General features: G+C 40.7%; 2 protein-coding genes across 3 annotated transcripts in view; one reads left to right on the top strand and one right to left on the bottom strand.

Moving 5' to 3' along the window:
• sestd1 (SEC14 and spectrin domains 1) overlaps positions 1 to 7,478 on the top strand; it is a 22,509-nt gene extending 15,031 nt beyond the window's left edge. For both annotated transcript variants that reach the window (XM_086267959.1, XM_086267960.1), the window contains exons 13-19: positions 65 to 179; positions 278 to 443; positions 1,150 to 1,231; positions 1,326 to 1,448; positions 3,720 to 3,911; positions 4,043 to 4,146; positions 5,016 to 7,478. In XM_086267959.1, coding sequence (XP_086124085.1) covers positions 65 to 179; positions 278 to 443; positions 1,150 to 1,231; positions 1,326 to 1,448; positions 3,720 to 3,911; positions 4,043 to 4,146; positions 5,016 to 5,289 — 1,056 coding nt within the window. In that variant the 3' untranslated portion in view covers positions 5,290 to 7,478. The remainder of the gene's footprint in view (positions 1 to 64; positions 180 to 277; positions 444 to 1,149; positions 1,232 to 1,325; positions 1,449 to 3,719; positions 3,912 to 4,042; positions 4,147 to 5,015) is intronic.
• Positions 6,248 to 13,010, bottom strand: dnajc15 (DnaJ (Hsp40) homolog, subfamily C, member 15). The gene is made up of 6 exons (XM_086267961.1): positions 12,869 to 13,010; positions 10,793 to 10,844; positions 10,598 to 10,671; positions 8,547 to 8,623; positions 8,377 to 8,447; positions 6,248 to 8,239 (listed from the first exon to the last, which is right to left on the bottom strand). Exons 1-6 carry the CDS (start codon positions 12,971 to 12,973, stop codon positions 8,169 to 8,171), a joined length of 450 nt encoding a protein of 149 aa, XP_086124087.1. The 5' UTR covers positions 12,974 to 13,010; the 3' UTR covers positions 6,248 to 8,168.

Raw genomic sequence — 13,010 nt, 5'->3', positions numbered from 1 at the left:
GTAGACCTGTGAAAATGCTAATGACTTCTTCAGACTGATCCAGGTTTGTTTTCTGTCTCTGCAGTTGTCTCAGCAGTTGGACGGTCTGCTGGGCATGCTCTGCGCTGATGTGGCTCCAGCTGATGGAGCGGCTATTCAACAAAACCTCAAACTGCTGGAGGAGAAGCTGCAAACCGTTGGTTTGTACCCAGAACAATCAATCCCCTTATTTTCCGTCAGGATAATTAATGGTTTTCATGAAGGTGCTCCGTCACATTAACCATCTCCTCCAATGCAGAGGCAGGTCTTACCTTGCTGCGACAGAAGGGGGCGTTGTTGCTGGAGCAGACGTGCAGCCAGCCGTCCTGGCCTCTGGAGGAAACTGAGAGTCCAACCACAGAACAGCAGGACAGCGTTCAACACATCCAGTCTGTGATGGAGGACATGCAGCTTCGCAAGCAGAGGTTACTTTTGTCTTGTTTTGCTACAGGGAGGGGTGAGTGAGGGTTTTTGGGGGGCTTTTTTGCCAAGAAGGAAGCTGTATTTAACTCCCCACTTGAAGCTAGAGTCAAAAACTGCCTGTTCCCACTCCTAACAGGATAAAAACCAAAGCCGATATCTGAAGTCCCCGATCCTGATTGTGATTCTCTCAGATCTCACTCATGCGATAATCCTCAAAAAATGAGTGAATAAAGCTTAATGGCTAAGGAAAAACAAAGAGTTGTTTGCTTCTGTGCAAAATGCAGGTGGATATTTAAAACAAATACTGCTGTCCTTTTATTTATAATTTAACAAGGCTAATATCATGTTTTTTAAAAATTCCAGAAATATCAAATGTTTTACACAGTGAACTTTCCAGTTTTGGGCTTCATCTACATTCTGGGTTTTCTCATTTACACCCACAAAAAAAGGGAACTGTTCAAATATTAAACTTTTCTCCACCTTCAGGACAAACTTTGTATTGCCGCTCCATTAATGGTTCAGATTCTGAGGTATGTGGTTTGTTTGTGGTAGTGGCAGCGGTTTACACAATTACCTAACAAGCAAATCCCCCCAGGAGATTAGACACAGTTCCCTGTGGTGTTGTGTCAGCAAGAGCATGTGGTGTGAAAATCTGTTCTGCTGTTTGTTTTCCAGACTTGAAGGCATATTTAACTGTGTGTGTTGCAGATGTGAGGACATGGTGGACGTAAGGAGGCTGAAGATGCTACAGATGGTCCAACTGTTTAAATGTGAAGAAGACGCTTTGCAGGTGAGGAATGCAACACAAAACGCAACAAAACACACACACATATGTGGATTTCATGTGTTTATGTTATGATTAATTTGTGCATGCATCTGGTTAGGCAGTGGAGTGGCTCAGTGAGTTGTTGGACGCCTTGTTGAAGACTCACGTCAGACTGGGAGACGACTCTCAGGAGACCAGGACCATGCTGGACAAACACAGGAAGTTTGTGGATGTCGCTCAGGTGAGACGCTTCACTTGATCTTTAGCTAACATAAAAAATCCAGCTGATGTACCTAAACATCAGCATGACAGTGCTCATAACGTTTTTGCCTTATTCCTCATGTCTTAGTGTTTTGTGTGTTTTTCACACTTAAATGTTGGAAACCATCAAACAAATTTAAATATTAGACAGAGACGACCCTGATTACTGCCAGAGCTGCTGAATCAAGACACATCAAGCCACAATCTAAAGAAACAGTTTGGAAAAGGTTACAAAGTAATTTATTTTTTTTTTTATTTTTATTTTTTGCCTGTCCCATTTGGTTCTTTAGCCGTCAGGATTGTTGTCTGAAGACCAACAAGGATACCCAATGGATTTACTTTGCCAAATGGATCATCATGGCCTTGCCGTATTGGTGCATTTGATTGACCTTTGTTGTTATTTTTTATTTTATTTTCAGTTGTTACAGACGGGACTGAGGGATAGGAAAGGGAGAAAGAAAGATGAAGGAAAAGAAAAACAGAAGGGAAGAGGGACAGTGAGAAAGGGCTCTTAAAAAGAGAGAGAAGAGAGAAAAAAATCTCCTGGATCACCTGTTGAGAGAAAAAGAAGAAAACAAGCAAAAAAAAAAACAGCAACATACTAAACACAACACCATCATGTTAGTCTAGCTAAGTGTAAACAGCAGTAAATACTAAATATTGAATGTTGTTGTGCAGCACGTAGGACCGACAGTGCACAATGTGCTTGGAAATAGCAGCCAATAAAGGTGTAGTTTATGTCTATGAACAGTGAACACCCGTGTGCACACCTGTGTGGATCAGCGCGCTTGTATTGAAAAGGTTTCCCCATGTAACGGTCTGCTAGAGGATGTAGAGAGCCATAACCCCGTCTCCCAGGGCATGAAGCAGGCATGGAGGAGGTCCAGGCTCCAGACATCCAGAGGCCCCAGAGTGCGAGAGCCCAAGGAGGACCACTGGAGGGGCATCCGTGCCACCCTCCTGGGAAGAGCTGAGGACAGCCCCAGATGAGGGGTCACCCAGTAGCCACGGAGCAGAAGCTAGAAGGGGCTGCAGTGGCGTGCCCGCCGGCTCTGCCAGCAGCCAGCTGTGCCACAATGAACCGAGCCGGAGGCCCGAGGGCCCCCTTTGCCCCGGAAGAGGCCTGACCGAGCAACAGGCACCAGGCCCCGCCAAGTAGTCACCGGGAGTGAGCTGGTACATACCTGAGCGCCCAGCCCCGGACACCAAGAACCACCAACGCACCGACCCCTGAGGGCATCAGTTACCGGCAGGGAGTGTGGTGAGGGGAGATAGGCCTCCACACTTTAGAGGGCCTGGGAGTTCCCAGAGAGGTGGAGTCTAAGACCCGACCTGACATATAGACACAGACACAAACATGCATTCCCACCCTCATGCACACATATACAAATACTCAGCACTCACCCAACGTAGGGATAGACATACATGGACATGTACACACAGTCACACTCCCCAAACAAACTCTATGCCCCAGGTCCAGGTACCCTCGCCCCTGGAGGGGGAAACGGCACCTAGACCCAGGAGATGTTACCCTTTCCCCCGGGGTGGAGGCAAGCAGACCACCCCAGGCTCCGCAGCAGCAGGGAGGCCCCGCATCCCAGATCCCAATGGGACGGCCAACACCTCCTCTGTAGACTGACAAAAGTTTAACTTTTTGTGAGGTTTGAGTCCTTTTACATCTGGAGTGGAACTAACACACCATTTAATAAAACAAACATACCAACAGTCAAACCTAGTGGTAGTAGTTTGATGGTCTGTGGTTGCTTTGTTGCTTCAGGACAAGCTCAAGCACACCTGGATTAGCTAGAAGGAACATGATCTGAAACACAACAGCAAGTCCAAAACACGAAAAACAAAATGATTCTTTTGGAGTTGCCTAGTCAAGTCTGGACTTCAATTCAAGATGAGATGCTTTAGTATGACCTTAATAGGCACTCAAACTCTCCAAGTAGCTGAAAATTGAAACATCTTGCAAAGAAGCCATACTAAATTAGTTTCATCTCGCTGGAAGAGTGTCCAAACCAGTTTCATGGAAATCTATTTGCTAGTTTAAGGCTGGCTACTCAAAACCAAAACTGTGAAGCTAATGATGCCGAAGGATCACAAATGTCGTTCGGGTTTCATCATCCAGGTGCCGTTTCTGTCTGAATGTCTGCACAAAATGAAGTGCAGTCAGTCTAACAGATTATATTTAAATATTAATATTAGATGTTATTGAACTGAATATGTTTCTGTCTTCTTGTTCCTTCAGAGCACCTACGATTATGGCCGCCAACTGCTGCAGGCCACCGTCGTCCTCTGCCAGTCTCTGCGCTGTACGACGCGCTCGTCCGGAGACACTCTGCCTCGCCTCAACAGAGTCTGGAAACAGTTCAGCGTCAGCGCCGAGGAGCGACAGCAGAGACTGGAGCTGGCTCTCAACTTCCACACTGCCGCTGAGAGGGTGAGAAAAACACTTTTAAACTGTCAGATGTTACATCAGTGTCGAGTCTGGACGCGTCAGCATGCCATTATTGACTAAAAATAAGCCACACGGTTATTTAAAGTCTAAATTGTATGTTTACTATGGTCCAGGTGTTACAGCAGGAACGTGTGGAGGCGGAGTCTTTAGATGAAGTCGACTCTTTGGGCAAAACTCTGCTGGACAGACTGACCATGCCTGTGATCTTCCCTGATGGGTACGTACACATTCATTTGATGTACCTGAATTATGACTTTATATGTTTAATGCTATCCTAAATCATACAAACACTTATTTGGCTATTTAGAGCCACATGAATTCACTTTGCTTTTGTTACCAGTAATTACTGGCATAAACCTAACATAAAGAGCCAGTTATCAACACAGAAATGTAATAAACTACCTCATGGCTTACAGGTGTCATGTCGCAGCAAGGTCCTCTGAAACATGCCTGCATTATCAAACCTGATGAGTTCAGTTTTCAGTTAAATTCTGTTTTTTTTATATAGGACCAAATCACAACTGCAGTCAGCTGAAGGCTCTTTATATTGTAAGGTAAAGACTTTAAAATAATACAGAGAAAACCCCAACAATTAAATGACACCCTCTGAGCAAGCACTTAGCAACAGTGGGAAGGACAAACTCCCTTTTAACAGGAAGAAACAGGGTCAGAGAGGGGTGGCCATCTCACACAATCAGCTGGGGATGAGGGAGGAGAGGATAAAACACAGACTGTGGAAGAGAGCCACAGATTAATAATTACTAATGATTAAAAGAACAGTGCTGATTTCGCATGAAAGCTGAAGGCTCTGCCTCCCATTCTACTTTTAGGTATCTTAAGAACCACAAGTGAGCCTGCAGTCTGAGAGTGAAGTCCTCTGTTGTGGTGATATGGTACTATAAGGTTTTTAAGATGAGATGGGGTCTGGTTATTCAAGACCGTGTGTGCGAGGGGAAGGATTATAAATTTGATTCTGAATTTAACTGGGAGCCATTGAAGAGAAGCCGATATGGGATGCTCTCTATTTCTAGTCCCTGTCAGTAATGATGTAAAAGCAACTCATAATCGGGGTTCTTGTGATTTCAGGAGCGAGCAGTTCTTTGGGAGTCCCACTGACACGGCGGCAGCAGCAGAGGGTGTCAGAGAGCGCCTCCTGTTGGTGGAAGAGCGGCGGCTGCAACTGCAGGAGGCGAGGCTGCACAATGATGGGGATGAGAGGGAGGAAGAAGTGTTGAATGGGCAAGATGCAAGACTAGATGTAATTGGAGAAGAACTTAGTGAGAAAGAAGACCAAGATGAAGAGGAGGAGGATGTAGGGCAGCAGGATGAAGATTTGGAGAGGGCTACACAGGATTGCTAATGGATCGCTGACGATGTTAAACCAAGCAGCCTTAATGAAGCCTGTCAGCGAAGGGCTGCTGATTTCTACAGACCTCTCGTGTTCTCGCCTAGGGCAGGATCGCCTTCTGTCGGCTGCTTCTCTTACTGCAGCGGCTTTTCCCTACATTAAGACTACACTGCACCATCAGCATCACTGCATAACACTTCCTGCAAGAGGATAAACATGTTGGACACCTTTCCTCCATCTGGTTCTGGAAGATCAGACATAACAAATGTAAAATACTGGAATTGTTTACTGGAATGTCTCCTTTGATGATAATCAACTGTAAAATAATCCATTTCAGGTGAGAATAGTCCCAGCTTGTATCTAACTGCTTCCTCCTCCTCAATCCCTACAGTAGACAGAGCTTCTATGGTGCTTCCTGTTGGTCTCATTCCTGCATCAACAGTCCTGATACTTTAGTACAAACAGGCTGGAATAAAAACTTCTGTCCAGCTTTCTGGAACTCGAGGAAATGTTTAAAGTTCAAAAAGGCATCAGGAACAAATTTCATTCGGTGTAAAGTAAAAGGTTTGTACTCGTTGGAATTTGTTCTAAAGTCTGCCTGAAGTTTAAAATTTTCTCTATATTAATCACCTTATTCCTAGCCTCATGTTAGCGGCGTGCTACACATGTCATTCCTTTTTTCCAGCAATAAAAACTCTTACAATAATGAATAATGCAGGAATACAGCCTGTTACACCTTAAACAGTAGATCATATATAGAATAAGGACACCTGCCTTCTGCTACCAAGGGTTCACAGAAAGTGGCATCAGAGTAGTAAACTGCGTTAACTAATACTCAGATAAATTATGCTAAGTGAAAATGGCTTTTAGGCTCTTATTTGGATGAACTTCTTTCTGCTTTAACATAAAAAAAACAAAAAAGCAAAAGTCCAACTTTATTTTCTTGGACACAGGAAAAAACAACTTTGACCTGCAAGAGCAGGGCTTCACAGACAGAGGTTAGCATTAGCATAGCAGAGCTTTTCAGAGGCTTCATTTTATGTTACATGAGCCACTTTGTAGATGGCAGAGCTGTGTTCCTGCAAATATCTTAGTAAAGGTAAACATGTACTAAAGGACTGACTTAAGTAACCAGCAAACTTTGCATCTGTAGTTTAAACAAAGTAACATGGGAGTAGGAAAAGGTGTCTATGATTCAGCTTCTAGGAGGCCATTTTTTCATCAAGACTCACCATCAGGTACTGTTTTAAAGATCATGAATGTGCATACTTTTTTCAGTTTCTGGATGAGCGGCTACCATTATTTTGTGCTAATGAGTTTTAACTCAACAGTGAAGGCAGAGACTGTTTGACGTGGCTAGCTTTAGTGTGGCTGAGTCAGCAGTTCTCACACTGCTTTGTACAAATGAGTGGGTGTAGTTTCTTTTTCAAGTGATCCCATTTTCCTGTACGTGAGTCATGATCCAGGATAAGGAGATGGATCACTCTGACCATGGCTGGGGTCGAGCAGTGTGTGTGACTACAGCGGTTAGTGTGATGTAATAAAGTATATCAAATGTAAATGTCAGATTATTCATTTAATACAGTTTTATATTGATCATGGACTGACATGCTATATCCAGATATATATTTAGGGTTTGGCTGTTAGAACACTGCCCCCTGTTTTGTTTTTGTTTTTTTCTTTTAAAAACATTTCAAAATATTGTTTTTGTATTCTTTTTAAACTCTTGTGGAGGAGGGGTTTTGGGCCTTCATATCTGTAGTTACACATTCGAACAAATAAATGTGCATAAAGGAGAGCGATTTCTTTTTCATTTCAGTTGGACTTTAACTTTTTCCCGTTGATGCAGTCTCTGGGACGTCATCCATCACTGTTGTAACATTGTGTTCATGACTCTTACGTCTGTCAAGGACTTGAAACGTTAAACTTCCTATCATAGTGGAAATCAGACCATGTGCTGTTCACTCAGAGGCCAGTATCTGGTTGTCATTAGCCAACGTAGCAACATCCCAAAAGGACGGATTCTTTTTTTTTTTTTTTTCCCCTGACATTTTTCAAGCAAACCTCTCAGTAACTGGTTGGTGTTTGACCAATAATTGCTGCTGTAAGTGTAATTGCTATATGCTTTGTTCCTTCTGTCTATTCACATGTACCATGACATCAATACAGCATCCTTCTCTAAATAAAGCTTTTGAACTTCATGGATTTGTCGCTTTCATGATGACAATTTTTGTATCAAACAGCAAAGCATAAAACGGGTTAATGGGTAAATGTATGGCTACAGGTAAAGAAACAGCAGGTAAATTACAAAATGTATGGTTATTTTAAGGTTTGAGTTGCCAAAGGCAGCTTATTGTTCAACATTTCTAATAGAACAGCTGTAAGATAGCTCTGAAACTTTAAGTTGAATACATTTCAACTTGATATCTAAAAATAGATCCTACTGTGAATATTTGCAAATTAAGTTTATTTTTTTAACTTTCACATTAAAACATTGAAATATGAAAACCAAGTTTGTTCTCTTGCTGCTTAAATAGATCATTATTCATTATATTTACACAGCCAATAATGAACTCAGCACAATTACTGTTCCATTTTCAGCCAGCTGCCACTAGGTGGTGTATATATCCTTTCAAACCCCTTCATTTAAATACAACACATTACTTCTATGTGTAAAATAACAGCAGGTGGCTTTAAGGATGTATTAACCTTATAATCACAGAGGTGACAAATTCAGTTAAACACAAGTTACTCTGGCAGCTTAACAAAGAATCCTTTTAACGATCCTCTTGAACTTTAGCGGTTTCCCCTGTACGGTATTCATGCTCATTCAAGCAGTACTTTGAAGCTGAGGGGGGATGAAAGTCTTTAGTGCTCATTGACAGTGTGCATCATCGGCGAGTCTCTTTGTCCAAAAGGTCTTTAGCTTCGTTGATCTTGGCAGCGAGATACGGGGAACCACCTGCAAACACAAAAACAATTTTGGTGCAACTCACTAAACCGGCTCTACATGCAGTCTAACAGACAGGTTTTGGTTAGAGGCAACTTTATCTCTTGAATTAATATCACAGATAACAGATCGATCTGGTTTAGGTTTACCTTTATCCGGATGGTTCAAGACCATAATCCTCCGATGGGCCTCTCGTACCTTGGCTTTAGTGCTGGCTGGGCTGGATGTAACATAATACATCCATGTGATTAATTAGAAATGATAAAAATATGCCACATTTTAGAAGACCAACATTATTTATACCAAAAAGATGCATTACCTGATGCCCAGAATGAGACTGGCCTCTCGTTTGGACATCTTCTGCTCAAAACCTCCTTTGTAGTATGATGAAAAAGTCTGAGGAGACACCACAGTATTAGACCTTTGATTATGTATGCCAAATAACTTTATGATAGAACAGATTTTTTTAGATCATTCCTCTAAAGACAGGCTAAAGCTACAGCACCCTCTGGCTTTCTTTAAAAAGGTTAATAGTCTGAGGAGGAATATATTTCAAACATACTTTTTAAATGACGTGTGAAACATTCAGGGTGACAAATGCAGAACATTTATAAAAAACAGCACATAGAATCTATACCACAAGTGCACACGCAGGCAAAAAAATGCATAAAAGTTCATGAAACCTAAAAATAGTTCCCTTTATTATTTACATGGTTTGGGTAATGACAGGTGAAAAAGACTCAAGACCAGTATTTCCTGAATCCACCTGCCTGTAATATCTGAGATCAACATGTTAACGTGGCACAGTGTGTAGCAATTAGGGCTGCTCGATTATGGCAAAAATGATAATCACGATTATTTTCACTGAAATTGAGATCTCGATTATTTGATGATATTTATTTAACCCTTTAAGACCTACCATAGAACCAAGTCCGCCAGAGCTTATATTATTATTATTTTTTTTTTTTTACATGTTGTAGTGCCATTTTTGGGAGCATTTCAAGTTGCTATACATCAATACAACTGTTATAGCCCATATTTTAATAATATGTATGCATTAAGTCCATAGTAATTACATTAATTGCAAAAAAGCGCAATAAACTACAAAAAAATTGAAAGTCGTTTTTTGGTTTGTTTTTTTTACATATATTTCTACTTGGAGAAATTTAAGAGGTTTATCCCTCAAAACTTTAAATACAATAAAGTTGCAAAATATAGTTTACAACAACAGGAAATTTATTTTGAGTGTGTTCATAGTTTTATTTTGGAGATACAGCAATTTTTATATACTGCAGGAAAAACAAAAAAAACAAACTATGATGCAAATTTGCAAAGAAAACAGCATCTGCATCAAAATAAACTATTTCCAGCAGTGCAATTTGAGTTCTAAGCATCACAGAAACTATACAGAAAAGTATAGAGTCAAATATGAATTATAAAAACACCAGTATAGGCTTTTAAGGCCTACAAGTAAAAAACTACATTTTCCGCGAAAATGATGTCACTTCCGGTTTCGGACAGGAAATGGCGGACATGCGGTAGTTCGCATCGACGTCTTTTTCAATGTGGGAAGTGTTACGAACAGCTGATCGGATCGGCAAAGGTGTTTCTGGAATATTATGTTTTGTTGCTGCAAGCGCTTTTTATGCAATTTCTGCAAAGCTTTATGTGGAAGGAAACCGTGACCGAGGACAAGCTGATGACATAAGATGTAAGTACAACTCCTCCGGTTTCATATGCAAAACAAATTATTGCGCTAGCTTACAGGGCTCCGGTTCTACAGGGGTTTAAAGGGTTAACAATAACAATGTATTGAATAATGACTTTAAAAAAAATAATATAAAATAGTGTGCAAATACTGATAACAGTGCAAATGTTTGCAATATAAAAAATAAATGAAAAATGTAAACATCTATGTTTAGTGAACTTTGCAGTGTTGCTCTGTGGTGCAGCTACGACACTGTAGCAAAGTTTACACACTATGTCTACTTGATCCACGTCTGACTCCGCCAACCCATAATGTTTCCACACCACTGAAGTTTTTTTTTTACCTCTCTTTTCAACCAAAGGCAGTCACTCTCCTCTCCAAATAACTTCTGCTTAGCTTTCCGAGCTTCCTTTCGGTCCTCTTAATTGTTGTGAGGCGTGTTCGAAATGCAGAGGTGCGCTCGATTTGCCACACGGAGCAGCGCGAGAGTAAAGCACGAGGGAGGGGCTAATAATCGGCTCAGTCATTTTTAATGATCGTTGAAAGCCCAGATCATAATCGTGATTAAAATTCGATTAATTGAGCAGCCCTAGTAGCAATTATTCACCTGGAGTAGATATAAGCATTACAGTGGATGTGCAGGATGTTCATCATTTACTTACTGACGAAGGCATCTTCTTCACAGTTTCAGAGAAGACTTGGCCAAGAGGCTTCCAAAGGTGGAAAGCATACCGGCCTGTAGATTAAACACAAGACATGCACAAGAATTTTAAACCAGAAAAAAAGAAGAAGAAGAAGAAAGCTTTCAAACTACAGAAATAAAAAAAAAATCAAATTCAAAATCAAACCATTATTACCTGCAAACCCTGCTGCAGCCACACCAAGACCAACTGCAATTAATGTCCGTCCCTGTCACCAAAAACGAAACATCCAGCTGTTAGCACACTGGGTCAGACAGGTCATTCGACACAGATACTTGAGTAACTTCACTATTTAAAGTTAAACTTTATTGACTTGTGTCTGCTGATCATGTTTACAGTGTTTTAAAGCAAATAACCTTTGCTTTAAAACAGACACCTTTTCCTTTGGAGTTCTCTCTATCCCCTCCCATGATCCATAGCTTCAAAGCTGACTCTGGCTTTTCGTCATGTTTCTACAGAAAAAAATAGGCCAAAAATGATGCTTTTCTTGCATCATTTTTGAATGGCCATTTTAAACTTCTAATATCTAGAAACCTACTTCAGCTAGGAACTTAAATTTTTTTAGGGTGTATGTCTGGTACTAGAGCGCTACGAATACAGACCTCAAGGTGAGTAATTATGCCAGAATGCCAGATGCTTCAAGCCCAAACTATTTGGACCTCCGATATCTAAAAACAGACTTTGAGGCGTATTGCCGATTGTTGTTTACAATTTCTCATATTCGAGGTGTTTTTGTTTCCCCCCCAAACAGTCCAAATGAATGTGAAACTAAATGGTTGCACAGATATTAAAGCCTCATTATCAAAAATAAATAAATAAAAACAAATAAATAAGAAAAAATACATTTTCTTCCAGCTTCCCTGTAATACCAAGTATGACACCATGTACCAAATCCAAATGAACTTTTTTGAAGGCACAAATTTCTCTTCATCATTATATCCTCCTGCCTCCTGACCCACGTTAACACATGGACTGAACATACACACACCCACAATGGACAACTGTACCCTCAAACACACAATAATAACATGGACTGAAACACCACTCACAACCACCAGCACTTTATATAGCCTCTGTAGGAATTATATCTCACTTATCATAACTGCACTACTGTATAGCTCTGTAATAATCATTCTGTACATACGATAATTTTTAACCCTACAACTGTTTACAACTTGCACAGTTCCCATTTCTGTATAGCTGTATATCTCAGATTCTGTAAAGTTATTTATTTCATATTCTGTATAGTTTTTCATATTTACATCCTGTTCATAGCCTGTACATAGCTTGTACTCACTACAGCCTGTACATACTTATAGTTATAGAATATTCACAACATACTTCACACCGTGTACATTATAACATTCCATAATAGACCCATTTCTGTAATATACTCACATATCTATATTATTGCTAATATTTATTGTAATATATCTATATCACTAAAGCACTTCTGGATGGATGCAAACTGCATTTCGTTGCCCTGTACCTGTGCATGTGCAATGACAATAAAGTTGAATTCTATTCTATATCCAATATTCATCATGGTGATCGCTCTTATTTTCCCAATAACATTTTTAGAAATCATCCCAGTAATGCAACTTGAACTTCTCCGTGTTCATAGTACCAGATATTTAATATAGAAAACTGAAGTAGTGGTAATTTTCTAATACTGATAGTTTACTGTTTCTCGATGCCAGAGATACGTCTAAAACAGCCCTACCTCCATAATTAAATAAATGGGACCTGAAAACGTGCATTTTTTAAAGCGTGTCTTTCCCCTGTTTAAACCTCAGTATATTTTGCATCGTATTTTTTAAGCCTCACAATAAATATTAATGACATCTAAAAGAACCTCTGCAAGGGCTCTTGTCACACATGGCCTGCACTGTGTTAACCCATCGACATACAAACGTCACTGTTCCTTGGAGTCATACATGTAACCCACATGTAGCTAGTTTTGGCTAACCAGGTTACGATTCCTCATCTACTGTTGTTTAACCCAGAGAAAATGAAGATTGCACCAATTAGCCCTGAAAGCTCGTGTCTGTGAGACATTCTTTAAAGCTTACTTTGCTCAGGTTAGTTCGCTAGCTTCTGTACCTGATGCAATAGACCGACGTGCCGTTAGCGGTCATTGAGGTTACTTAACAGAAGCGTCAGCTGCTATCCAACCACCTCGATTTAGTTTGACAGACACAAAAGTCCTAAGTATTTAAAACAGGTATTTACCAGCTGCCTGTCTATCTCCGCGTCACTTCTAACACTGGTTTTTGGAGAGTACTCAGTGTATCGCATCAGGTCTCCATCCACGGTCATTCCACCGGCGTTCGCCATGTTGCCTCACAACTGTTAAACCCAGAAATGACTTAGA

This window comes from Aulonocara sp. 'chitande type north' Nkhata Bay, linkage group LG16, assembly GCF_057382095.1.
Source record: "Aulonocara sp. 'chitande type north' Nkhata Bay isolate Kocher_YH1m ecotype deep benthic linkage group LG16, A_spYH_male_GT1.1, whole genome shotgun sequence".
Taxonomy (NCBI): domain Eukaryota; kingdom Metazoa; phylum Chordata; class Actinopteri; order Cichliformes; family Cichlidae; genus Aulonocara; species Aulonocara sp. 'chitande type north' Nkhata Bay.
Note: the sequence above shows the minus strand (reverse complement) of the source record. Positions and strands in the feature narration are given on the sequence as shown.